Source organism: Tauraco erythrolophus, chromosome 1, assembly GCF_009769465.1.
Source record: "Tauraco erythrolophus isolate bTauEry1 chromosome 1, bTauEry1.pri, whole genome shotgun sequence".
In the NCBI taxonomy this organism is placed as follows: Eukaryota; Metazoa; Chordata; class Aves; order Musophagiformes; family Musophagidae; genus Tauraco; species Tauraco erythrolophus.
Window position 1 is genome coordinate 43,291,981 of NC_141465.1, and position 27,427 is coordinate 43,319,407.

At 39.8% G+C, this 27,427-nt stretch overlaps 2 protein-coding genes across 2 annotated transcripts in view; both read right to left on the reverse strand.

Annotated features, from left to right (window-relative positions):
• GK (glycerol kinase) overlaps positions 1-26,659 on the reverse strand; it is a 46,993-nt gene extending 20,334 nt beyond the window's left edge. Inside the window, exons 1-15 of the mRNA XM_086608774.1 lie at positions 26,565-26,659; positions 19,428-19,501; positions 18,674-18,780; positions 18,016-18,093; positions 16,941-17,020; positions 15,829-15,966; positions 11,267-11,376; positions 10,592-10,658; positions 9,063-9,080; positions 8,010-8,045; positions 7,331-7,398; positions 5,733-5,775; positions 4,986-5,066; positions 2,946-3,024; positions 998-1,094 (exon numbers count right to left, since the gene is read on the reverse strand). Of these exons, the coding sequence (XP_086464900.1) occupies positions 998-1,094; positions 2,946-3,024; positions 4,986-5,066; positions 5,733-5,775; positions 7,331-7,398; positions 8,010-8,045; positions 9,063-9,080; positions 10,592-10,658; positions 11,267-11,376; positions 15,829-15,966; positions 16,941-17,020; positions 18,016-18,093; positions 18,674-18,780; positions 19,428-19,501; positions 26,565-26,642 (1,154 nt within the window). The 5' untranslated portion in view covers positions 26,643-26,659. The remainder of the gene's footprint in view (positions 1-997; positions 1,095-2,945; positions 3,025-4,985; positions 5,067-5,732; positions 5,776-7,330; positions 7,399-8,009; positions 8,046-9,062; positions 9,081-10,591; positions 10,659-11,266; positions 11,377-15,828; positions 15,967-16,940; positions 17,021-18,015; positions 18,094-18,673; positions 18,781-19,427; positions 19,502-26,564) is intronic.
• LOC147529391 (uncharacterized) lies at positions 14,602-15,572 on the reverse strand. The gene is given in 3 exon segments (XM_086622473.1): positions 14,602-15,083; positions 15,086-15,262; positions 15,341-15,572. Coding segments are annotated over 3 exon segments (891 nt in total).
• Positions 26,660-27,427: the final 768 nt, after the last annotated feature.

Consider the following 27,427-nt stretch of genomic DNA (forward strand, 5'->3'; position numbering starts at 1 on the left):
GCCGGCAATGTGCTCTTGCGGCCCAGAAGGCCAACCGCGTCCTGGGCTGCATCAAGAGGAGCGTGGCCAGCAGGTCGAGGGAGGTGATTCTCCCCCTCTACTCTGCCCTCATGAGACCTCACTTGGAGTACTGCGTCCAGTTCTGGAGTCCCCAACATAAGAAGGACATGGACCAGTTGGAGAGGGTCCAGAGGAGGGCCACGAAGATGATAAGAGGGCTGGAGCACCTTTCCTATGAGGACAGGCTGAAAGAGTTGGGGCTGTTCAGCCTGGAGAAGAGGAGGCTCCGGGGTGACCTTATAGCGGTCTTCCAGTACCTCAAGGGGGCCTACAGGAAAGATGGGGAGAGGCTGTTCAGGAGGGCCAGTTATGATAGGACAAGGGGTAACGGTTTTAAAATAGAGGGAGGTAGGTTCAGGTTGGATATTAGGAAAAAATTTTTTACCATGAGAGTGGTAGAACACTGGAACAGGTTGCCCAGAGAGGTGGTGGATGCTCCATCCCTGGAGACATTCAAGGCCAGGTTGGACAAGGCCCTGAGCAACCTGATCTAGTTGGAGATATCCCTGTTCCTTGCAGGGGGGTTGGACTAGATGACCTTTGAAGGTCCCTTCCAGCCCTAACCATTCTATGATTCTATGATTCTATGATTTTACTGAAAAGGTTATGTACTTAAAATAATTTCTCTCCCCCTTTTTTTTAATAAGAGTAGGGAATAGTAATGATTGTATCTAACATTTCAATCATGTTTTGTAAATTAGGAAATCACTTATTAAAGGTGAGGAATCATAATCTTCAGTGAAGTATGGGAAAAGTACTGTGAATGAAATTACTTTTTCACGATCACCTAGTAATAAGGAAAACAAATTCAATTGCAAATTCATTTTCCAAAACATAAAGGAATAAAAAGGACAATTTCACATACCTGGAAGGACTAGAGATAGCATTTGTAAAATCATTAAATCTCCCTGCAAATGCAGTGTTTACAGATCCTTACCCCCTTGCACTGGGTTCCCAGTATGGTGCATACAGTCCTGAAAATGCTGGCACAAAGTAGCAGCCATAAGAAGTCCCCACTTCCGAGGCCAGTTTTTCTAATGCACACACACAAACAGTCTTCACTTAGCTTTTCACAACCGTATCAACACTTAAAGGTGTTATTATTTAAACAGGGAAAATATTCAGAATACATTAGGCAGCTACAGAAATAATCAAGCCATACACAATCAGAAAATACAACCAACTCTGGCACTGTGCTTCTCATTAACTTCTTGTCCATTTGCAACAATATGAATGGAAGATGGGGTACAGGGGATTGTAGGGAATGTGAAATGTAAAATCAAAACCGAAAAACAAATCTTTGTGCTCAATATTCTGACCTAGATTCTGTGAGGTTTTCAAAGGGTATCCTGTTGTGTATGCAACCTTCAAAGCAGTTCAAAAGGTCACACCTTACTTTCATTTAAGTCAAGGCAAGCAAGTGAAACTGGATCAAGACCAAAGGGAGTTAAGAACTAAATTCCCATTAATTTCAAATGGATTTAGAGTTCTAAATTCTCAGCTTACCTATACAATCACAAGGCCAGCTACAAGAAAATCTGAAGTTTCTTAATATCTGAGTAATAACTTTGGATATCTAAACTCCCCAATATTAAAATATTTGTAATTTTTAAAATGATATTAAAACACCTAGAACTGCAAAGGAATTAATGCTAATGTGTAGCTCCTTCCTATAACAAGAAAGGAAATTAGTTTTTTCTACTTTTGTAAATTTCTTCTGTTTGAATTGATCAGAGAAGCACAACAATAGAGAAAAGAAGTAGGAAAACTTACTCAAAAAGTCTTTTTAAAATGGTACTTTCACACAGACTCCACTTAAAAAAGGAGTGAAGGGAGAAGGAAGGACATGTTCAGGGAAACAGGAAGAGATGAAGTCCCACATGACTTTAACAACACTGACAAGGTTAAAGTTCTGGCAACTCAAACCTTCCAAAGGTCTAGTCAAACTTGTGACGCCAACAGATACTGTAATGTCTCAACAGCTGGCTAATTCACATGGCAGTAGTTTATATTCTTCTTCTGCATGATCTGCAAATCTTTCTTACAGAAAAACAGACTGATGTTTTAAGTTTTTGCTTAGTTTTTGAAGTTTTATGTAAAATTTGAGTTCTAAATTTTTCCACCTTTGAATAAGATATCAAATCATTAACAGTATGTAACGAATTGCTTTTTAATACTAAATCTTACTAAATCAATCACTTTCAAACTTACACTTGCGTGCTTCTTACAGTTTCTCCTTTTTCAAAGTTTGATATATTCCTGGTTTCTATAATGTCACACACCATCTTGTTTCAGTTCAGCTCAAGCAGAGAACATCAGCTACCCAAATGCTAAAGGATTACTGTATTCTTAACAAAAATGGACTACCATCCTTCACAATTCCTTTAAGAGGCAGCTTTGCAAACTGAGGTCCTTAACGGATATGAAAGCTTCTACATAAATCGTTGCATACGTAGGGCCTCAGGTTCTCATGTTTATGACAGGAATGAATACGTACGTTCAAGATCAAATGTACTCTGGGTTCTGTAATAGAGTCTTAAATACTCTTGGCTCCGGAAAATTCAACATTGTATGAAACCAGGAAATACATTGTAAGTGTAGTATCTTCCTGAATATCTGCTTGCCAGGGAAACTACTAAAAAGTACAGATTGCAACAAAACAAAGCTGACAAAGGGTTTCAAAGACTGTATTGATATGCTGTATGAAATACATATATCAATAACCAGTTATTTCACAGATGCAGAAAAAATCGTTCAAACACAGCAAAATATATGCAACTTCCAGCTTTTCTTGAAAATTCTGAGCTTTCATTCAACATCAGACACATCAAGACATCGGAAAAGCAAACTTAAAAACTAAACAGCTCCAAACTGTGAATACTCACCAACTTCCTGTGAAGTCTTAACAATACCTAGATTGTCCCTCAGCCAACGAACAACAGCACCAGCTATTGCAACAGATCCCTGAAGGAAACAAAATCGCTACACCATTAGGAGACAACAACTGGTAGCTTCATGTTCCTGTTTATAAGACTGGACAGGAGGGGTAGCTGTGGTCGCCTAAATTGCAGGCTTACAGTCAACAGCTTAAAGCACTCCCAAGAATGCTCACAACCAAACCACAATTTTCTTGGTTGCTGGACACTGCCATGTAAAAATGGCAGCCTGTTATGCAGGCTCCATGTAGAAAATGTACATATTGTGTGATTTCTTCCATGGAGGGGTTACCATGACATTTCCTAAGCAGTCTTCTTGTCTGTCTAACTTAAGTCTTCTCCTGAACACCCAGTCATGAGGTCCAGTAGCCTCAGCTTTCTTTTTCTGACAAATTAAGATTTTTATGCTTTGAGTTAAAAACCCAAAATTGATTATGTCTAAAGTTTAAATACAAATGCCGAGGCAGACAGAAAATTCAGGCATTTGCATTTGCCAGCAAAATTCCTCTGTGCCTCAGCAAATGGCCCTGAATGGCTCCATCATGTCACAGATGAATGGCATGGCTCCCATCTCACTCCAAAGTCCAAACAGACTTCTCTACAAGACAGTATCAAGTTTACTAGACTAAGCTTCAAGTAAAATGGGAGTAGTGTTATATTTTCATTCAGAGCCACTGCTAGAAAGAGCAGGCGTGTTTTCTAACCAGCTAGCTACTACAGTTACAAGATACAGGTTTGATTAAAAGAAAAGGGTGAATCCACATTTCTTGCCTCTCTGGAAAGTGTCTCAACCAGCAGATTGTAGATGATTCTAGCATAGATACAAGAGAAAGAACACTTAATATCTTCTGTTGAGACCATTTCTTCAGACAATACCATTAAAGACTTGGAGATACGGAAGAAGCAAAGTACACATGTACGTCTTTCAGCATGCATAACGACAAATTGCTCTCAAAACGGTTCTAGCTCTTGCTTTAAGAACATGCCTTAAAAATAAAACAAACCTCTCACACACCTGTACAGAATGAAAACCCTCCAGTTTGCCAGAACACGGCAAATGCAAGATCAACTTTCCTCAGGGAAGGAAAAGGAAAAGGAAATGAACACAGCCTCCCACAACCTAGTAAAGTACTTTAAGCCACGAACTATTCTCCCAGCAAAGAAAATCCTGTGTGTGGTCTTTGTCTGTTTCACATGGAAAACATAGGCTCTCTACAAAAGCTTAAAGGCAGCATAGAATTTAGTATGTGTGTTTTGAGAATAACTATTAGATCAAGCCCACTAAGCAACATGGAATAATAATAATTCTATTGAACCCAATGAAGCTTTGGTGCCAAGCAGGTCCTCAGCTGATCTGCGCTTCAGAAGCAGAGCTTTAGAACAATAAACTCTGAAGCCATAGCAAAAAAACAATTTTCTACAGAATTTGCACGTCCTCAGAGGTGTTTGGAGAACTGAGGAATTAAATTATGGATGTAGATATCTAAGTCCTAGTAGGTAAAAAATAGCTCAATTGTTAGAGGATTCTTGTCCCAGAAATTTGATTCAGAGTTTTAAAAAAGTAAAATCCATTAGAATGAAACAAAAACCAAAGACCTTTAGTCATGCCTTTTATTATGAGAGGATAACTGAAACACTAGTACGTTTTCCCCCTTTTAAATGTGATTTTAGTATTAAAAAATATTTTTTTATTTATAATATTTATTAACAATTTGAAAGACTAAGTAAGAGAAAAAATGTTTTAGCCATCATGCCCTGAAAATGTAAATGATGCAATGTAGAAATATTTTTATTAGATTACATGATGTAGATTGGAGATAGGGATAACCAAAACCACACATAAGCCTTGAGGCACACAAGCTATAACACAAAGCAATTCTGACTTCTGTGCAACTCGAAGGTTTCTCTGAAGATAACATCAGGATACTAGAAAACAGAAGTAAATAGGAACATGTATCACTATAAAAAGGAAGAAATTACTGTACTTACCTCTAGTGCATAACAAACAGGTTTGTCTCTGCCCAGTTTGTAAGCTATTGTGGTTAGAAGACCATGCTCAGAAAACACAGACTAAATGGGAAAAGAGGAAAGAAAAGATAAAGCATGAACAGAGGCAAACAACCATTAAATAAATATATTAAAATGATAATAAACAAGAGATAAAACCTTCACTGGAAAAAAAAAATATGGAAAGTTTAAACAAAGTAAATTATCAATCACTCTAAATAAACACCTAAGATAGAATCCTCAGATCACTGGTGTTAGTTCTCATTTCCACAAGCTGCCTCAGATCTTTCCAGCCTCCTTACAGCAAAGAACTGTGGTCTTTAGAAGGAGATGTAAATAAGAAGGAAGCCAAAGCTTTGCACTCCTTATTCAACTAAAACTACAAAGAAACAATGGGAGAAAATGAAGAAATAAAATAGCCAAGATAAGGAGAAAAGCATGTCATTAAGTAATACAACACTGAGCACTTCTGGGTGAGGTTAAGAAACATACACAAGGAAAGAGTAAGAAACTTGCTACGAAAAATTCTATCAGGAAATTTAAGAAGCTAGGGAATGGAGTCTTACTGAAACACCTTGAACAAATGATTACTTTCTATTCTGTCACATTTCAGTATTCATTTTTCCTTATCTCTAGCAATATAATTGTTGCTAATAAGTTTAAGAAAGGCTAATACACTTAAACAAAGATTGTAAAAAAAAAAGTGAACGACTGAAAAATGCAACTGACCTTCTGACCTGTATTGCACAGCAAGAAACATCCTGTTCCATACCTAGCATGAAAGCAAAGTTAAGTTAAAACCAGGACGTTTAAAGGATAACCTGTTACTGCAAATCGTGAATCCACGACTCTTCTGTGGAGAATCAAGACATCACTTTTTGCCCTTTGAAGGTTATGATACCATTAACTGATGATAAAACCATCCTCAAAAAGTTGATTTAAATGCAGTCTGCAGCTGAAAAATCTAGCCCCACATCTTTCTCTCTATTTCTTGTGTCAAGAAGCAGATACGGCTAAGAACAAAGTATGAATTCCTCTTTGATGGCAGTGTTTACCTACTTCAATTTAAGATGATTATGAAAGCTACTTTATAAAATAAATATTTCACAAGATTAAATTCAAGCTTTTAAATAGAAAATATTAAGAAACTTTACTACTGTCACAAAGGAGTTTTTTCTTTAAACATATTAAGTTCAAAAACTCCTAAAAATGGCATGTTTCTCATTTGAAGACCAGATCACATGCATGTGCACACATACATACATATAAGGACACGGTTTAATAAAAGGAGTACAAAGTACTTATAATCCACTCTAACTTATTCTAAGAAATTACAAGTTCCCCACCTTTTTAATACCTTGAAAATAAATAGCTTAAAATAGTACTGAGAAAGTCTTCAATTATATTTGGAGAGAAAAGGGCAAAGCAGTAACACAAACAACTTAAAAAACCCCTCATTTTTACATTTTGGTTTAGCTGGATTTTTTTTCAAAAAGTCTCGTGTTATGAAAGTGTTTCTCATAAAATTACATTGTGACAATATTACTTAGAACCATGTTTGCTTTACTAAAATACAACGCCACTAATTGCTAAATTTATGTATAAATATAAAAGATAAAGTGAAAGTTAATTAGCAATAAGTATAGATTAATGTGTAATTAAATCTGTGAAAGTCCAATACTGTGTATGTACCTAACATGCTCAGTTAAGCACACTGCTGTAAATGGAACAGTATGTCATTTAAGCAGAGAGCTCTTCCTCAAATGAATGTTTGATTACACCAGTTGCCTGATTTAACTGATCAGCTATTTCAAACAAGGGGCACTAAGAGGCTGAGAATTAGAGAAAAAATAAATGTAAAGTTCTCCACACTGAGCTAGACACAGAAGCAAAACTAAGCACTGCAACCGAAATGAATCTTTCCCACCTAGCAATGAGGTGTTATTTTTGTCATCCAAGTCTATGCAACCTAACTCACACGGCCTGTATTTGTTTAACTTTCGGTCACAATTTAAATGATACTTCAACTGTTTTAACCAGTGATTTGGGTAATTTTAAAATGAAAAACCTTCTGTCACAGAGAGATATTTTTTCACAGTGACTTTGTGACAAAATATACTTCATAAACCATTTAACTTTAATGTCTTCACTATTTTATATAAAAGTCAGGACACTTTACTTTGTCGGTCAACACAGTCAAAAGGTAGAGCTGCAGTTATGTGGTAACTACAAAAGCCTTTGGCAGTTAGTTTGAAAGAGAACATAATACCAAATTCAAAACAGAACAGTGACGTACTGTTTATCCTAGAAATTTCATAATAACTTACGTATTTTTTGCCTGCCCATCTTGAAAACACATTTGCCCAACAAGAGCAGCAGATTGGTCACCCAAGCACTGAAAAGAGAAGGGTTTTTTTTAAGCAAATGTCTGTACATTAATCACATGCATGAAAAAGGAACATGAACAGACATATTTAACTATAATCTATCACGAGCACGCAGGTAATTGAAAGCAAGGAAAAATGTATAGAGACAACCTGTGTGTTGTTACTGCTCTTCCCTTCACAAGAACTGCAAATGAACTGTGTTGTGCTATTTACGGTGAACAAAAATCAAATCAACATTTACTATCTTTATGCATGTTGCATTGCAAAAAGCTGAGAATCTGCCCAGCATTTCTGGATTATGTATATACTGAACTCCTTTTATGTATAAAGCAGAGCTTGCTTCCATTTTGTAATATTACTGATTTACTTGAGATCCTAAGTTTCCAACAGCACTACATACGTGCATTAAAGCTGTCAGCTGTATATCCACAGCCAGACCTTAACTTAATAATGAAGAACTCAGTCAACTACTAAATCAACTTTAAAAGTTTACTTTATGTTTAACATGAAGTAACTTAATTTGTAACAGGATTCAACCATCTTAAAGCTTTTTCCAGTAAAGACATGTTCATGCAGCATCAGGTTCTCATGCCAGAATCGGAGTTGAAGTAGGACTTACCCCAGAAATTGGTACACCTGTCAAAGCTCCAGATTTCTGATTTGCAAAAAGAGAAAGAAAAGCTCCAAATTAGCTTTCCATGACTACAGCTTAAGGCAATGAAAAAGAAGCTACACTTGTGATGCTCAAAGGAAAACACAGAAGCGTCACATAAGCAACGTGGTTCAGTTCAAGTGTACATTGGACTTCAGCTTAATACGGCTCATGCCTAAAACACTAAAAAATAGAAAGCAGGAAATTTACAGGTATATTTCATGTCACCTCAGCAGTTCTTAACGTAAATTTTGTTGAAGCCAAAGTGTACAGAAGATTAGGTTCAACGTAACCTGTGCAGTCAGTGTCCAGTGTAAAATGCAAAAGTGCAAAATGGTACAGCGACTAGAAAAAAACGTGATTGTGATGCCACACTAAGCAAAGACAGGTGCCTCATTTTAAGACACAACACTTTAAGCAACACACAGAATTTCTTCCAAACACTACCACGTCCTTTTTCAGTTCCATTCTTGCAATAGGTATCATAAGAAATTTATATCCTGACGATTCTTTCTTAAGAATCCACGATTTTGTGGAATTGTGAAAATGTATTTTCAGTGAAGCCATGCAACTGCATTTCCAATCTGATTTTTTTTTGTCTTTAATTCTCATTTTAATTAACCGGATTTAAGGTAATTGAGTTTATAAACCCTAAAAAACCCTGCATGAATATGATGTTTCACTATAATAGAATGAACATTTGTAGACAGAATGGCCTATTTTTCTTATTTATAAAATGAGACAGGCAACATTTATTAGCCAGTAGCTGTATTTTTTACTTCACTACAAAAAGAAATATTGAACAGGCAGCAAATTAATGAAAACACATAGGTCATGATTACATTTTTGAAACAACTTTGGCATGAACTCTAATTGTAATCTCTCAAATTTGGAAATACCCATCAAATTTATTGGTCTAGAAATTGTGCTTTTACTAATCCTTAAGCCAATGGAAATGCACAGCATCTGAACAGAATGAATAAGATATAGGTGGTCAGCCTGATGGAAGCCTCTACTCACCAGGGTAGGACAGATTTTCTACAGTCAGCAAAAGGAAGAAAAAGGGGAAAAAAATGGAAGGAAAGGGGAAGAGAAACAAAAGTTCACATTTAAAGTGACCAGCTATTCTGTTTCAGTTGCCAGGTAATATCTTTTTTCCATTTACTGCACTCATTCAGTTTAATACAACTCACTCTCATCTGACCTTCACATTAACAAAAGTCAGCAATGTTTTTCAGTGGCATCTCATAGAATCATAGAATCGTTAGGGCTGGAAGGGACCTTCAAAGGTCATGTAGTCCAACCCCCCTGCAACAAACAGGGATATCTCCAACTAGATCAGGTTGCTCAGGGCCTCGTCCAACCTGGCCTTGAATGTCTCCAGGGATGGAGCATCCACCACCTCTCTGGGTAATCTGTTCCAGTGTTCTACCACTCTCATGGTAAAAAATTTTTTCCTAATATCCAACCTGAATCTACCTCCCTCTATTTTAAAACCATTACCCCTTGTCCTATCACAACAGGCCCTCCTGAACAGCCTCTCCCCATCTTTCTTGTAGGCCCCCTTGAGTACTGGAAGACCGCTATAAGGTCACCCCGGAGCCTCCTCTTCTCCAGGCTGAACAGCCAGGCTGAACAGCCCCAACTCTTTCAACTCTTTCTCCATTAATAGATTAGCAAAAATACTTGCATTTCAGGCAAGTTAAGAGTCATATTTTAAATAAAAATATCACACTTTGTCTTAATTACAAAATGTCTATATGTTCTTAATAAACAATAGGGCAAACTACCAGGAAAATAATGCAAAATCACAACATCCTGTTTATTCCATTCTGAAGCTTTTAAGAATAAGTTAGATGCCATTATCAGAAGAGTTGGTGCTGCATCAAAGAAACTTCAAACCTCAGCCTCATGATAACAATTAATGATTTACTCCTAGGTAATATTCATAGCTGCAATTGAAATGGTGTGATTAAAAATATATCATAATATTCCAAAATGTTTATTTTTACTGAGCACTATGTAAATATACACAGCAAGAGGACTTTATTTTTCAAAAAGAAGGAAATCATCTAAGGTGTCATTTGTGATTTTTTTTAGTTCACAGAAACTGACCAATCTTGCCTTCAGTTATGTGGAAATAAGACATTACACGTCTTCTCCAGTCTTCATAGCAACTTTTATCTCTTCAATTGTACAAGAAATAAAAATATTGTGGTCTAATAACAGCAATTGCATTCTTTTAATCTACTGATTATACATTGCATTCTGATGCCTAGTTTCTAAATCAGTAACTGTAATAAAAATCAAATTTTTATCCTTATCAGAAACCTCTTCCATCTTGTTTTGTCTATGTGACACTTAAAAGAGAAATCAACAAATATTCAACTTCATATAATATTACACAACAGTAGATAATGACATACTAATCATAAATCAAACAATACCAGTCTAGAAAAAGCCATTAATCTAGTGAAACTTTATCAAACCTGTATTTATATAGTTACATTTTAACAAGATTAACTTCAAACACACACAAGAAAACATACCATCAGGCCATAAATCTCAGAGGAGCTTCGTACTTTTGGGAGTATTTCCATAGGAATATCAAAGAACCTGAACACAACACAAAATATTTTTTTTTAAATGGTCAGTCCTAAATCAGAAAGCATTTTGCATTTGTTTTTTTAAATAAGTTTAAGCCATTAAGAAAAAAAAAAACTATAAAAGGAACTTCAATTTCTAGGCTTTAATCCATCACGGTGCTTTTCCACTTGTTACAATACGCGACACTGAATTATGGAGTAAAACAGCACGTATTTGAATATTTTGAAGACATATCCAACTCTTTCAGGTGGAAAGTTATTCCTCTTCCAATAATATATTTGTAATTTTGTTGTTAATAAATTTAAATTTAAAATAGAGACAATAACATTGTAACTGCCTTACAAATTTGGTTAAGGAATAAAGAAACTATTAAATGTCATTGTTTCCATGAAGCAGTCTTCTACCTACAGAAAAAATCTGCTATTTTTAATTAATCCAGATAGTTGTAATTTCGACATTTGGAGAACAATGAATCTTAATTACTAATGTTAACATAAATACAACAGTAATTGCTGATCGTAGTCTAGATTAAGAGATTCTTACAATTAAATTAGTTTCTTCACACATGACTTACAGAATCTATTCAAATAACAGTATTACTGAAAAACTGAGCTTACTGGCAGAGCTCAGGATCCCATTCCAAGGAATGAATGTTGAACAACATTGTTCTACTGGCATTGGTTACATCTGTACAGTGAACACCTCCATTCTTTCCACCTGTCAAACTCTGAACAACAACAAAAAAAATCAACAATATTTGCCAGGAAAAGATATAGTTTTACTTCAACAAAGTAAAAAAAAATAAATTTCTAAATTCATAAAGGTTTCCTCTTGGGACTGGGAACTCTGGTATATCTGCAACAACTAAAGAGGCAGACCAGTTATAGTAGAACAAAGGCATGAGAGAGGTGCAGCACCACCTGGATTCTTATATTGCAAAAGTGGCTAATACATCTTTCTAAAGTCCAAGATTTTTCCACACAGAATCATAGAATATTTAGGGTTGGAAGGGACCTCAAAGATCATCTAGTTTCAACCCCCCTGCCATGGGCAGGGAAACCCTCCACTACACCAGGTTACCCAAAGCCTCATCCAACCTGGCCTTGAACACTTCCAGGGATGGGGCATCCACATCTTCTCTGGGCAACCTGTTCCAGTGCCTCACCACCCTCTGAGTGAAGAATTTCTTCCTTATATCTAATCTAAATCTGCCCTCTTTCAATTTAAAGCTATTACCCCTTGTCCTATCACTACATGCCCTTGGAAAAAGTCCCTCTCCAGCTTTCCTGTAGGCCCCATTTAAGTACTGGAAGGCTGCAATAAGATCACCCTGGAGCCTTCTCTTCTCCAGGCTGAACAGCCCCAACTCTCTCAGCCTGTCTTCAAAGCAGAGGTGCTCCAGCCCTCGGATCATCTTCATGGCCCTCCTCTGGACTTGCTCCAGCAGCTCCATGTCCTTCTTGTGTTGGGGACTCCAGAGCTGAACGCACTATTCCAGTTGGGGTCTCACGAGAGCTGAGTAGAGGGGCAGAATCACTTCCCTCAACCTGCTGGCCACACTTCTTTTGATACAGCCCAGGATACAATTTGCTTTCTGGGATGCCAGTGCACATTGCCGGCTCATGTTGAGCTTCTCATCCACCAGCACTCCCAAGTCCTTTTCCTCAGGGCTGCTCTCAATCCACTCTCTGCTCCGCCTGTATTTGTGCTTGGGATTGCCTCGACCCACGTGCAGGACCTTGCACTTGGCCTTGTTGAACTTCATGAGGTTCTCACAGGCCCATCTCTCCAGCATGTCAAGGTCCCTCTGGAAGGTATCCCTTCCCTCCAGCGTGTCCACAACACCACACAACTTGGTGTCATCTGCAAACTTGCTGAGGGTGCACTCAATCCCACTGTCCATGTCACCGACAAAGACATTAAATAGCACTGGCCCCAGTACTGACCCCTGAGGAACACCACTTGTCACAGGCCTCCACGTGGACATTGAACCATTGACCACAACTCTTTCAGTGCAACCATCCAGGCAATTCCTTATCCACCAAGTGGTCCATCCATCAAATCCATGTCTCTCCAGTTTAGAGAAAAGGATGTCGTGTGGGACAGTATCAAATGCTTTGGATAAGTCCAGGTAGATGATGTCAGTTGCTCTTCTCTTATCCATCAATGCTGCCATCATAGAAGGTCACCAAATTAGTCAGGCAGGATTTGCCCTTAGTGAAGCCATGTTGGCTGTCACCAATCACCTCCTTATTTTCCATGTGCCTTAGCATAGTCGCCAGGAGGATCTGCTCCATGATCTTGCTGGGCACAGAGGTGAGGCTGACTGGCCTGTAGTTCCCTGGGTCTTCTTTTTTTTCCCTTTTTAAAAACGGGGGCTATGTTTCCCCTTTTCCAGTCAGTGGGAGCTTCACCAGACTGCCACGACTTCTGAAATACGATGGATAGTGGCTTAGCAACTTCATCTGCCAGTTCCCTCAGGACTCGCGGATGCATCTCATCAGGTCCCATGGACTTGTCCACCTTCAGGTTCTTTAGATGGTCTCAAACCTGATCTTCTCCTACAGTGGGTGGTTCTTCATTCTCCCAGTCCCTGCCTTTGCCTTCTGTGACTGGGGCTGTGCCACTGGAGCTCTTGCCAGTGAAGACTGAGGCAAAGAAATCATTGAGAACCTCAGCCTTCTCCATATCCCGGGTAGCTAGGTCCCCCATTTCCTTCTGGAGAGGGCCTACATTTTTCCTAGATCTCTTTTTATCACTGACATATCTATAGAAGTTTTTCTTGTTGCCCTTGATGTCTCTGGCCAGATTTAACTCTATCAGGGCTTTAGCTTTCCTAATCTGATCTCTGGTTGCTCGGACAATTTCTTTGTATTCTTCCCAGGCTACCTGTCCTTGCTTCCACCCTCTATAGGCCTTCTTTTTGTGTCCGAGTTGGTCCAGGAGCTCCTTGTTCATCCATGCAGGCCTCCTGGTGTTCCTACCTGACTTTCACTTTGTTGGGATGCACCACTCCTGAGCTTGAAGGAGGTGATCCTTGAATATTATCCAGCTTTATTGGGCCCCTCTTCCCTCCAGGGCTTCATCCCACTGTATTCTACCAAGGAGATCCCTGAAGAGGCTGAAGTCTGTTCTCCTGAAATCCAGGGTAGTGAGCTTGCTGTGCACCCTCCTTGCTTCCCTAAGTATCTTGAATTCCACCATTTCATGATCACTGCAGCCAAGGCGGTCCTTGAGCGTCACGTTCCCCACCAGCTCTTCTTTGTTGGTGAGAACAAGGTCCAGCAAAACACTTCTCCTCGTTGGTTCCTCTACCACTTGGAGAAGGAAGTTATCATCCATGCATTTCAGGAACCTCCTGGATTGCCTATGCCCTGCTGTGTTGTCCTTCCAACAGATATCAAGGTGGTTGACGTCCCCCATGAGGACCAGGGCTCATGAACGTGAGGCTGCTCCTATCTGTCTGTAGAGGGCCTCATCCACTTGGTCCTCCTGGTCAGGTGGTCCGTAGCAGACCTCCACTACTGTGTCCCCTGTCCCTGCCCTCCCTTTAATCCTGGCCCATAAGCTCTCAGTTGGCTCCTCATCCATCCCCAGGTGCAGCTCCATGCACTCTAGCTGGTCTTTGATATAGAGGGTAACCCCTCCTCCTCTTCTCCCCTGCCTTCCTTCCTAAAGAGCCTGTACCCTTCTATTCTGACACTCCAGTCATAGGATTCATCCTACCATGTCTCCGTGATGCCAATAAGATCATATTCCAAGTGGTGCGCACACACTTCTAACTCCTCTTGCTTATTCCCCATGCTGCATGCATTAGCATAGAGGCATTTAAGTTGGACCATAGATGAATCTGACTTCCTGGCTGGAGTTGCTGGAATTCCTTTCTGCTGCTCTTCAGGTGCTTCCAGCATATCTTTCTCAATCTTGATATTACTCCCCTCCCCCTTCGAATCTAGTTTAAAGCCCTGTCAATGAGCCCTGCTAGCTGTTGTGCTAAGACCCTCGTTCCCCTCTGAGAAAGGCAAGTCCCATCTGGTGCCAGTAGGCCTGGTGCCATGTGGCCCATCCCATTATTGAAAAAGCCGAAGTTGTGGCGATGACACCAGCCACAGAGCAACATATTAATCGATTAGATGCATCTGCTTCTTCCAGTGTCACTGCTTGCAACTGGAAGGATAGAAGAAAAGATAACCTGTGCCCCAGATCCTCTTACCAGCTTTCCCAGGGCCCTAAAGTCTCGCTTGATCGACTTTGGACTTTGTGTTTCAGCTTCATCACCTTCCACGTGGAAGAGCAATAACAGATAGTAGTCCGTGGGCCGTATCAGGCTAGGAAGTTTCCTAGCGACATCTTTAACTCGGGCCCCAGGGAGGCAGCAGACTTCCCTCAGAGCAGGGTCAGCCCAGCATATTGGATCTTCTGTTCCCCTCAGAGGGAGTCGCCTATAACTATTACTCTTCTTTTCTTCCTTGTAGAGACGGTCTTGATACTGGAGGTTGTCCTTTCTGACCCTGGTGACACCTCCAGTGCAGAGGGACCCTCAGCCACATCATCCATCGATGGGCCTTCCACCTCCAGAGCTTCACACTTGTTCTGCAGAGGCACCTGGGGAGCTGAGGTAGGCAAGGAGAGGGGTCACCTGTTGCCCTGAGCACGGATTTGCTGTCATTCTTGGCTTTCCTTTAAGTTACTGTCTTCTGCCTTGTGGGGTGAGGAACCAGAATCCCCTTCGTCTTGGGGTTCTTTTTTTGCCTCTCTCTGTTTTTGCTTCAGGTCAGGCAGAACCTGACAACACCAGTCTCTGTCTTTCTCAGATTCCCTGATGCACCTTAACCTTTCTATTTCCTCTCTCAGCTCTGCGACTATGATGAGCAGATCATCCACCTGGTCACACCTCAGACAGTTGTTCAGACCACTTACCATGGAGAGGCTCAGGCATGAGAAAAATATTACAGCAACCTATAAATACTAAACTACACATAAGAATCTACCAGAAAAAAAATACAGTCATACAGTGACAGTAAAATTTCATCTTGTAAGAAACTTTAATGGAATTTCTTTGGTGGCTTGTATTGACATCACTGTGTGATCAGTGGGCATCATGTGTCAGTACTTTGCACAGGAATTTGCATGATATGGAAATTCATTTTAAAAAGATGATAAACTCACAAATACATACCCATATAAGCCATGAATCAATAGTCCCAAACATAGCTCTTCCATCATCAACTGCTTGCCTAATCTCTTCCACATTATCCAGAAGCCATCGAAGCTTCACTGCACTAAAATAAGTGCTAAGTGGAAGACCAGTCCTAAACTGTAAATAAAGAAAAATCATTTAAACACCATGCAAGACACTATGCAAGAATCTTTTCCATGAATACCGTAGATATATATAAAAATGGTGATAGTAAGTGAAAAACTGAAGACACAAAACTCAGAGAAATTACACAAACTTGCTATTTAAATAGGTCCTAAGCATACAATACACAAGTCTGAAAATATCAACTACAAATGACCAGTGCATTAAAGATCAAAGCTGATCTAAATGTAGTTCAAAGACCATTTATGTGGAAATAGTTGTTTGCCGAAGTCCTGTCTTATCTAGGATATCTCCATATGACTAGACAGCAAGTAACAACAAAAATGAGCAGCATGACACAGGAAAGATGGAATTTGTATTCTACTAGGATTTAAAAATCAAATAAGTTTATATGCTTTTTGACATCCATTTCCTGCCTATAGGAAAACATATATAAAATATAGAATATTTAATCAAGGAAAATATAAATCAAAGAATTATGACACCTTTTCCCAAATTGTTATATATATACCCATCTAAAAAAAAAGAATGAATTTACTCTTTATAAACTATCATCTTCCCAGTTCTCAGATTGGTTGCAATTAATTTCAATATTAAGGCATAAGATGAGAAAGGATAACATATTTCATATCCATAAATTATTTTGCAAACTGTTTTTTTCTACTTGTTTTTAATTTTTGTGTGTATTGTTTACTTATCATTGGATAGGTAGCACATGATTAAGTCTCACTAATAGTTACTTATTTAACTTCTCTAGTGAGATATGTGAGGGGTGTTAGACATTTCCCAGTCTCAGATCAGTGTACAGCATTATGCACATTTCTTATTACTTGACAAGCTAAGAAGGGACTAGAAGCTACAACTGACTTACTTTGTTTTGGAGAATTTTAAGCACACATCTCCAAAACCTTATATATTGTAGCAATAAGAGTTCAGCTACTATTTAAATATTCTGGAATATCTCTTACCTTAAAAAACGCTTTGTTTCTTCCTGGAATTCTTTTAAGAAGCCGTTCAACTGTTGACTGGGTTCTCAGGTCGAGCCACACTAAAAATATGAATAAAACTAACTGATCAACTGATTTAATACACAAAAAGTGACAATTACAAGCTTCTTCTACAAAACTAGAGCTCTTGCCAGCAAATTCCTGTCTATATTTTTAGCTTTTCAAGTAGCTGAAAGAATATTGTATTGCCATTGTATTTTAAATGCACTGTTGGAAAAATTAAAAATGGTTAGATAAACTCATTTGATTTAGAAGAACAAGCTATTTGAGAAATCAAACAAGATTTTCCACGTAATAGGATATATACTTTTCTCTAATCAAAGCCTAAGCAAACGGTTAATACTACTTTGTTTACAGCAGATGACTGTTGTTAATCTAAGAGCTTAAAACAAATAGCAGGTTGATTATTTACTATTCCTATGAAAACTTTGAACTGAAGTGCAACGTCAGAGTTATCAAGGTACAGCTGGCTTAAGACAAAGCTGTTAACAACATATATTTGAATACAGAAGAGTCCTGGTTTTTCAGTGAAACTATGCCCAAATAAATCTGGCACTTGACATGGCCTAAAAAAACAAATCTAGGTAACTACTGTTTCTCATCTGACAATCTGAAAAGCTAAGGTAAATTAAAAATAAACCTTCAAATTAATAAGTATTCATTAAACCTACCTAACACGTTTTTCCTTTACAATTAAATCAAAAGCATCCTGAAAATTTAGTAAGATCCTTCATTTAAAAGGAACTGACTGGGCGTTAAGTCAGAGTTTCATTACATGCCAGGGATGTACAAAATCCCTCAGGAACATTGTTTTTTGTTAAAAGCCTATAAAGCAATTTATTAAGTAATAATTTTAACAGAATAGAGGTTTTTTCATTGCACTGGTGTACACAAACACACAGCTTATGATACAGATATAAAAATAATAAAAGAAGCAGGCTAGGCCACTATGAGTTCTGCACAGGAAAACAGGGAAGCATTTTTCTACAACACACTCATTTTAAGGTAATACATATTCAGAAAGTATAGTAGTTACCAATAGCATTATAAAGAGGTTCTCCAGTTGTCTTGTCCCAAACCACTGTTGTTTCTCTCTGATTGCTGACTCCAATGGCTTCAGGACAAAATAGAAAGAAGTATCCTTTTCAGAAGGTTTGTTTTCCCCTTTTGGGGGTGAGGGAGGGAAAGGAGAGGTGGAGAGGAGGGAGGAACAGGTAAGGAGAAGAGGAAAGTAAACGGGAAATAAAAAGCTTCCAACTTTTTCATGTTATAATCTAGAAATATTACTTCTAAAAACTCATCATTCAACTTTTGCTGCTTAACCTATTTGCTTTAAATTTCTCCTTTTTTTTTTTTTTACAACAAACTAAGACAGCAGCAACACTGACAGGGAAACTAGCTTCTCCCAATAAGTATTAATTTACATTTCAGAATTTCTTCATTCATCACTTGTCTCTGTGATTTTGCAAGATTAAGTTAAGTCTACTTTGTAGATTCTGCATTGCTAATATACATGAAGGACTTATTTTCTCATCATTCCTCCCAGACAAACTGCTCCAATCCCAATTTAACATTTCCTTTGAGGCCAATACATGCTGCCACCTTTCTACTTATTGACTTAAAACCAAGAAAATCTGACTTGCTCAACCATGAGTATTTTAGAGTTCTCAGATACTCTTAAGTACTAGGAATACCTTTTATGTTAGTGATGTCTATGTTCAGTTGTTGCAGTTTCTCACAGGTCCTTTCCACACATTCATGGACAGACTTTAGTATTTCCTTTGGATCTTGTTCCACCCATCTTTAACAAACAGTAAAGATCAGTTAATGAAGAGACAAAAAATCACATTTAGGATAAAAAAGAAATTCTAGTCTGAAAAACCAGCTGAGCATTTTGACACAATCGTAATTACCAAGCATGTTGTACATATCTAGAAAAGGGGTAATGAATTGCAAACCTTTTTTGAACAGTAAGCTGTATATTCACAACAAAACCATCTGCAGAAACCAAAGAATTTTGTTTTCTTTTATTCTACACAGAGGGCTTTGGAAGCAAATGGTAGGTCAGTTAAAAACGAACAAACAAACAAACAAACAAACAAACAAAACACCTAAGAGAACAAACTAAGCAATTTCTATGGACGAAGCTGAAGACTATGATTAAATTGTAAAAATGACAGCTTTACCACTTTAAATGAGACTTTAAAGTTTAAATATGTTAATGAGTGGTCAGAGTAAAACACTAAGTATTTTTAGTTTACATAACTCAGAGCAGATATCGGACACCCAATGTGAGTTTTTTTATGCCGTTTTTTCCATCACACAGTGTTCTATAGCAGATACTATGTTCTTAATAATTCAATCAACTTCAGTTTTCATCATTCATAGATAAAAATACACAAGCTCTACCAAAATGTACACAAATAAAATACTGGAGAAAATTCATACCCTTCTTTAGGGAATTTCTGCTGTATCTCAACTTGATGATGACTCAAGAGCTCTGCTGTTTTTGCATTAAAAACCTGCAAATAAATTACACAATGAAATTTTCTATGAACATAGATGTTTAAACAACAATAAATTAACATTTATTCTTTTGAATAAATACAGTGCCATGATAATTGACAGTAATTTTTTGTCATCAACTCAAATATCCATATAACTTGTGTTCAGATATATGAATTTTTGTAATTAAGGTAAAGTACAATATTTTGGTAAGCTTTGCTGTCAATTATAACCGCTTTTTTTCTTGATGGATTCGGAAAGAACCTGTCAGTAGGATGCCATCCTACCTTTTCATGGCAAGCAGAGGAGGGTCAGATTTAGAAAACACTTTTGTGCTAACGGTACAAAACTCAGTTATACCTATCCACTCTCTAGGATGCAACTGAATCTTTTCTAGATGTCCTTGGTAATGTTCTCTTCTCATTCCACAAATTTTAGGAATCTCTCTTAACGCTTTTAATCCATAAACTTTTGATTTCATTTAGGTAGTACAGTTTACTCTGAAACTATTAAAACTGTTCTGACAAAGAGCAGATTAAGTTCTGATTGTACAGTTTCTTTGAAATCCTAAAGTGTACCTTTAGGGTGAGACTTTGAAGTTTAGAAACATTCTAGTTATGTATTAGAATCACAGAATAATTCAGACTGAAAGGGACCTTGAGAGATCTCTAGTACAACCTCCTGCTCAAAGCAGGGTCAGTTATGAGATTAGACCAGGTTGCTAAAGGACTATTTCTAGACAGATCTTGAAAACCTCCAAGGATGGAAACAGCACAACCTCTCTAGAAAATACTAAAAGCTAATTTTTCCCCTCCACTGTCCAGAAAAAGAAGTCTTAAAAAGGTACACATTTGATCTTTTCTGTTATCGGTTGGAAAGATTATCTGTATTTCATCTACCAGCTCAGGCTTGACATGAAGCTATCTTAATAAAACCGTAAGCTCTGTCAGTACTACATGATTGGAAAGAACTGGTATAACGAGATACAGGTCTCAAAACACCATGCAATATAGTTAATAGGAGAGATTAAGTTTTGCACAAATACAGCAAGATCTTTTTTACTTGAAATTGCCTTTCTGCCAAAAGCATAGCAACATTTTTTTATAATAAAGATAGAAAGATAGAAGACTTTTTATTGAACCTGTATGAATCTGACCTACTAACAATGTTAGATATCATTCAGTAATCATTCACCATTAATCATTCAGTATTGCTCGAAACAGAAGGCACTGCATAAAGACTTCTACTGTCAGCAGGAAATAAATACAGATTCAATTAGACAAGGTCATTCACTGAGCCTGGTGTGTGCGACCTGCAGATAATAAAGGGTGAAGCTCTAGCACAGGAAGGCTTTTTACCTCCTTCTAAGCAAGCTGTTCTAACAGCAATAAATTCTCAACAGGAGCAATAACACTACAAATGCATAGATTTTCATGCCCACAGAGAAGAACAAGGTAAATGTGCTCTCCTAATCTGTCACAAACAAATCCACAAGCTTCTGATATCCTCAACAAAAGCAGCAGACACTCCCTGTACCGCAGGGAAAGGGATTAAAAAGTTTCACAGGGAACAATACCATGTTCTACAGTGACAAATAGAATCCTGATACATGAAAGGATGCCAAACATAAATGAGTCATTACATTTAAACCTAGAAGATGATAAACAAAGTAGGGAATAAATAGAATAAATAGTACCTCTCCTTCTTCCCCATCCCTCCTCCCCTAAAAGAACCGTGTTGCCAAAAAAAACCCCAAATGGTCCCTGTTTCTCCCTGACAGTGGTGAGAGAAAGAAATAAATGACAATAAGTATGAGTAACTCAGATAAGGTCAATGCATTCCTGTTGAAACAGGTCTGAAGTGTATTTCTGTCACTGCTTGCCTTTCTTCATTAAGAACTGGTTCCAGTTTATGATACTGATCTCTCACTTTTCATAGGGGGAAAAAAAAAGTCAAAGTCAGTTTTGACCTAATCGTATCAGCAGTAGTCACAAAAGAATTGCCTAGGCTATCTGGACACATAGAGCTATCTTGAACAGAGATGATTTGATGAAAGTCAGTGAAAACCACCAGATATGTACTGAATTCTCTGGTGAGAGATTAAAAAAAAGGAATAAATAACACCCTCCTTCTGCTCTCAACAAATTATGATACAAAGAACTGGAGTTTGAGCGTTGAATCTCAGAATGAAGGAGAGAAGAAATACCTACTTAGCTGTGCTGTATGTAAGCAAGCAGACGTGCAAGGGCTGATCACTTAATTCAAGCTCTTTTTAGGGTCTCTAACATAACACGTGACATCATACGAAGGGGTGCGAACAGTTGCATGGTATTACACTGAGTATCATCTTACTGGAAAAACATTCAGATGAATCAGTTGTAACAATTTTCAAAGAATGAAAGGGAGTATGAGACAAACAGAAACATGAGGCACATGGAAATGATGCAAGAAGCTGCACAGCTGAAAAGACAATCATGAAAACAGATTTTAGAAGTAACTTTTCATGACTCTCAAGCTTTGCCACATAACTGCCTGCAGAAAAGCTACTTTTGTCAGCCTATGCTGTACGCTCCTGAGTTTCGGTTAAGATGGAACAGCTATAGCTTTGCAGGCAAACAAGATCAGACCTGGAGTTATGAAATTGCATTGAAATCAACCCAATGGAGGAAGGATGACAGACAAATAATAATTCCACCTTTAGCATTTAACTAGGATTAGCAGGCAGTCAGAATTTATGAATAAGTACAGTTTAACAAGACTCTAGAAATTACTATGCTTGGAGGGCTCCTGATGAACAGACCTCCCTTCCCCTTCCCCTGCTTATGATTACAGGAATAAAAAGAAAAACTATAATGTATTTAAAGTCATAAGAGCTAAGAGTTAGGGAAAAATTAAAGTATTTGCAGTATTTTTAACCCTTCTTGTTAGCCAGACAACCAGGTTTTGCTTTTTCCCAAAAGGTCCCATTGCTCCAGTAGAGGGGTGAAATAGATTGCCCTCTGAAGGGTAAGCTCAACCGGTACTAAGTTTTTCTAAACCAGTTTTGTTTGTTTGTTTGTTTTTTCTAAAATCAGTTTTGTTTACTGAAAAGAGTGCTTACAATGTGATATAGCTTTATTTAATTGTTTCTTCTGGAAATGAAGTAAAGGAAGAAAGACATATTCCACTGAGGTGGAAAACCAAAATTGTCAAAATTGACAAACCTAGAACTTGAAGTACTGTATAGGTACTTCACTGTATGTGTACTTTACAGAATATTTTGATTCTTGCTGTTCCTGGATAAAATTCCAGAAAGACTCTACCCAGAAAATACCTTTTAAGAGATCAGGCAGTGGTTCAGAAGGCCAGTAGCTTCTGATCTCAAGACTTTTAGCAAAAGAAGTTACAGTGGATTTTTGTTATATGATTCTTGAACAAAATAAAATTGAACATGAGAGATGCAAGTATTTGATGAAAATATTTGGCAAAACATCTAGACCAGAATTTAGTCCTCTGAGTACACTTGTTCAGCCTACTCAATTTATTTTCCTTTTTGGTTGGTATCTTTAAGAAAACGAGCCTTAAGCAATTGCACTGGTACTCAAAGCACTGCGCTCTCCCTGGTACATCTGGATCTGTTATCGAGGTTCAACCCAACTTAACAGAAAAGTTGAGATCTCAAAAACAATTACAGTTTATTTTGCAAAAGCAAGTAGTTTATCAAAGAAAAGATTCAAATGAGGGTCCCTGGAGGGTAAAACTATAGCATAAGCTAAAACTTTATGTGCACTTTGTGAGAGAGGCAAAGATAAATAAGGAGTGACAGGAACAGAAACGCACCAAAGTTCTGGTGCTTCTTTATTGCCTGTGCTCATACAGCCTCATTCACATAAGCAAGAGAATCTCTCAAAACTTGTTTTCATACACAGAATAATTAATTCTAGAAGGAATCTCTGGAGGTTGTCTAGCCTAACTTGCTGCTCAGGTAAGCTTAAATTTAAAGTTAGACCAGGTTGTTCAGGACCTTTTCTAGGCAGGTGATGAGTATCTGCAAGGATGGAAATTCCACAGGCTTCTTAGGCCCCTGATCCAGTGTGCCTCATAGTGAAACAGTTCTTGCTGACATCTGTTTGAAACTTCAATTGCTGTAACTTGCATTCATTGTCTGTTGTCTTTTTCTGTGAACATCTGAGAAAAAGCTGGTTCTATGTTGTCTGCAAACTGTAGTTAGATAGCTGAAGACACCCCCTTAGACTCCCTTGTGATAAAACAACCCTGATCTCCCAAACTCATGCTAGTGACCCTCTGCTGGACAAAATCCAGTTCTTCAGACTCTCTCTTCCTCTGGGGGGAACCATAACCAGACACAGTGTTCTCTGTGCTGCCTCCTAAGTGCCACACAGATGGCAATAACCACTTCCTTTGATTCGCAGTCTGTACTTTTCTTAATGTGGTTCACCTTCACTGCCACAAGGACACAATGCTCACTTGTATTCAACTTGCTGTCTAGTAGGAATCCGGGTCCTTTTTCACCAAGCTGCTTCTTAGCCTTCTATCCCAAGTGCTAAACTATGTTGAACTTCATGAAGCTTCTGCCAAGCCCCTTCTCCAGCTGGAATTCCAGTCAACTGCTCTGCCCAGCTTGTGGTCATCTGTAAACTTGAGAAGGCATTCCAACCCATCCCCAAGGTTGCTGATGAAAACACTATGGGGTATCACCCCTCACTACTGACTGCTGTGGAACATGGCTTGTAAAGTGGTCACCTGTTATTGTAAATTTAGACTCCGAACTGTTGACACTACTCTTTGGCCTCAAAGGACCAGCCAGTTTTTCACCCAGACATCTTTAACCTGGTCAAAATCTTCCGTCTTAAAAACCTAGGTAACAGTTGCACTGTACTACTGAATAAACATGTGCAAAGTAACCAACAATTTGATTTTGACTGGTGACTTGGTGAAGACGAAAATTGTTAGAAGCACTAGAGAAAAAAAAAATGTAGAGAGATCATTGAGAAAGGTAGGCAAAATAACTATCACAGTAAAAGACTCTGAGGTAATAATAGAGCCAAAGAAACAACTCAGGCAAAAAGAACACCACATTACATTTTGGCTTAAAATATTTCAAAGCAAAGTCTCTCTTCTAACTGTGGCAATCTCTTTCCAGCGCAGAATTCTCCAGACGTGTGTGTTATCATCTGAATGACTGATGCAGCTTGTAGCAGATCCCTGAACACTTTGCCCTCTTCTTCCCCCCATCCTATGTTCTGATTTAAGTCAGTGATGATGTATCTTTTTTGCTCAAATCCACATAACTTTATTATCACAATAGTTTGATCGCACTGCCAAGTTTAAGACAATACTCTATTTTGAAATTAATTGAGAGAAACTGAGATGAATACAAAAAGAATTGAAGAGAATGTTGGACACAATACACTTTTTACAAAAATTAAGGGAAGAATTATGGCCTCTTATTTATTTGTGTAAGCACCTGAATTCTCAAACAGAGGAAACATACCTCATGTAGACAGAAAAATCTCCCTACTGCATACAAACCACTGATGAATGCATCTAGTGTAAGAAATTCCTTGTTAGAAGAACTTGTAAAAACACCTGCAAAAAGAGCTCAAGTATAAATTCAAAGCTTGCAGTGACTCTTTTCATTCTACTAGTGCTATCCTTTTAGACTAAGAAAAAAATTAACTCAGCATACACATAAAGCAGATAAAATTTTCTTCAGTTGTTACAGGGAACTTTTCAAAATTATTTTCTGAAAAGGACTCCTGATTGTCATTCAAGATAGCCCACTGGTGTAATTTGTCAGTTCGGAGTTTCTCTCCACCCCTAGATCTGTGCTTTGTCATTGGACAATCCCATGAAGGTCATGATATTGAGTAATAATGGTTACATAGGTCAAGAAGATAGTCTAGTCTCCTGTTTTATGAAAGAAAATTCCACATGAAGGAAGCATTAAAAAAAAAAAAAAGAAAAAGAAAAAAAGCAAGAGCAAGCCAAAACATTCATCTTCCCAGTTCAATATTGTGCGCATTTGACAACATTTTGTATCTATTCCTTATCTATATTCCACTTCCTCGGTAGAAATTATCCCTGGGATCTACATCAAATTACCATGACTTACAGACTAGGTGACAGGACATTTGCAAAGATTTGCAAGCAGGAAGTTTATATAGTAAGCTTCATATATCATAACATTAGTTACTGTCTATTACATAATATGGAAATAACTAGATCCTTAAACTAAAGGGCTTATATATATATATACACAATTAATATATTAATCATCCCAACCTTAAACAAACTATCTTCCTCCAGTGTTTAAACAGGCCTATCTCTCACAGAGTGTACATATTCATTCACCTGAACACCTACAGTGCACGGGATGCAATGACACTAGGGCTGTAGCATCGGGAACTGCATGCAGCAGTCACTCCAGCAGGCCCAAGTAGGTTTTAGAGGGGAACACAGCAGAGTCACTGCATTGTTTGAACAGCCGCTAATCACAGTCATTGAATTCACACGGATCTATCTCCCCGGTGCCTGAGCACCCTGTCCATTTGATTTCGTTCAGGGCGAGACACCCGACGGATTTAAAACATAGCCAGCTCGAAGCGGCAGGATTTTGCAGCCCCCCTCAAGCAGCAGCCAGAAACGCGAGCCTCCGGCTTGTTCTAGGGCCGAGCTCGCTCGCCCTCGTTCTCCGCGGGACAGGCAGCACTGCTCGCCCTCAGCGCGGCGGGAAAGCGACAGGGACCTGATCGCCGGGGGACACCGCCGGCGGCGGCTCCGTCAGCTCCGTGTCCACCGGCGCCCGCTCCTCCTCGCGGCGCGGCAGCCCTGGCCCGCCGCGGGGCAGAGGGATGCCGTCCCCGGGGCGGGTGGCGGGAGCTGGGGTAGCGGCAGCACGGCCCGGCGCGGCCCGCTCCCCCTGCCCTTCCCCAAGGGCACAGCAGAGGCCGGAGGCACCCTGTGAGGATGCGGGAGAGGGAAGGAGCGGAAGCACCGGCTCCCTCACGCCGTGGGGCCGTCGCCTGCCCCGCACGCCTCAGCGCCCGGGGCCGCCCCAAGCGCCACGATTGTGCTCACCAGGAAGCGAGTGGAGCTGGTGCCCTGATCGATGGAGCCCACCAGCGGCCCCAACACCATCCGGTCCGACGCGGCCATGAGCCCCGCTCCGCCGCCCGTTGGGTCTCCTCAGCGATCCCGTAACGCCCGCGCTAACGCTGCCCCGGCGGCTCGCGGCCGGCTGCGCGTGGCGGCGCGGGCGAAGCCGGCGGGGGGGCGGGGCGGGGGGCGCTGCCGCGCGCATTGTCCGCCCGCAACCAACCAGCGGCCGGGGCGCGGCGGGGGCGGGGAGGCGGGGGGCGGGACCGGGGAGCGCAGGAAGTGGGCCGGAGGCGGGGGAGCGGAGCGGGGCGGGTCACGTGGGGCGCTCGCGCGCTCGCTCGCTCTCCCGCGCGAGCCCGGCTGCCGTGAGGGGAGTCGTCGCCCCGCGCGGAGGCGCGGGAAGCCCGGAGTGTTCGCCGAGGGAAGCCCGTGTCGCCCGGCGAGGGGCTTCGGCGGGCTGCGCGGGGCTCCCCGGGGGAGCCTGCTGAGCGAGGTCCCGCGGCCCCGCTGTGGGGTCACTTGTGCCCTGCGGCGACGTTCCCCGGGGCGAAACCTGCTTGGCTTGTAATGGGGGAGAGCGGAAAGAAACCCCTCACGGGCGTGGCCCGCTCCGAGGCGGTGTTCAGGCGGGGAGGTCGAGCGCCCGAGCGGTGCCGAGCCGAGGTGCCTGCTGGAAATTTCCTGTGCCCAGGAGGCGTTCAAAACTGAGTCACCACAGCCGTGGCATCGGCCGAAAAGCGTTAGCGGCCGCGAAGAGGCTTGTTTCGTTGTTCAAAGGTTGACTCTGCGTCGAGCAGAAATACTGACTTTAAAAAATGGGATCTGTGTCCTCCTCCTTTTCT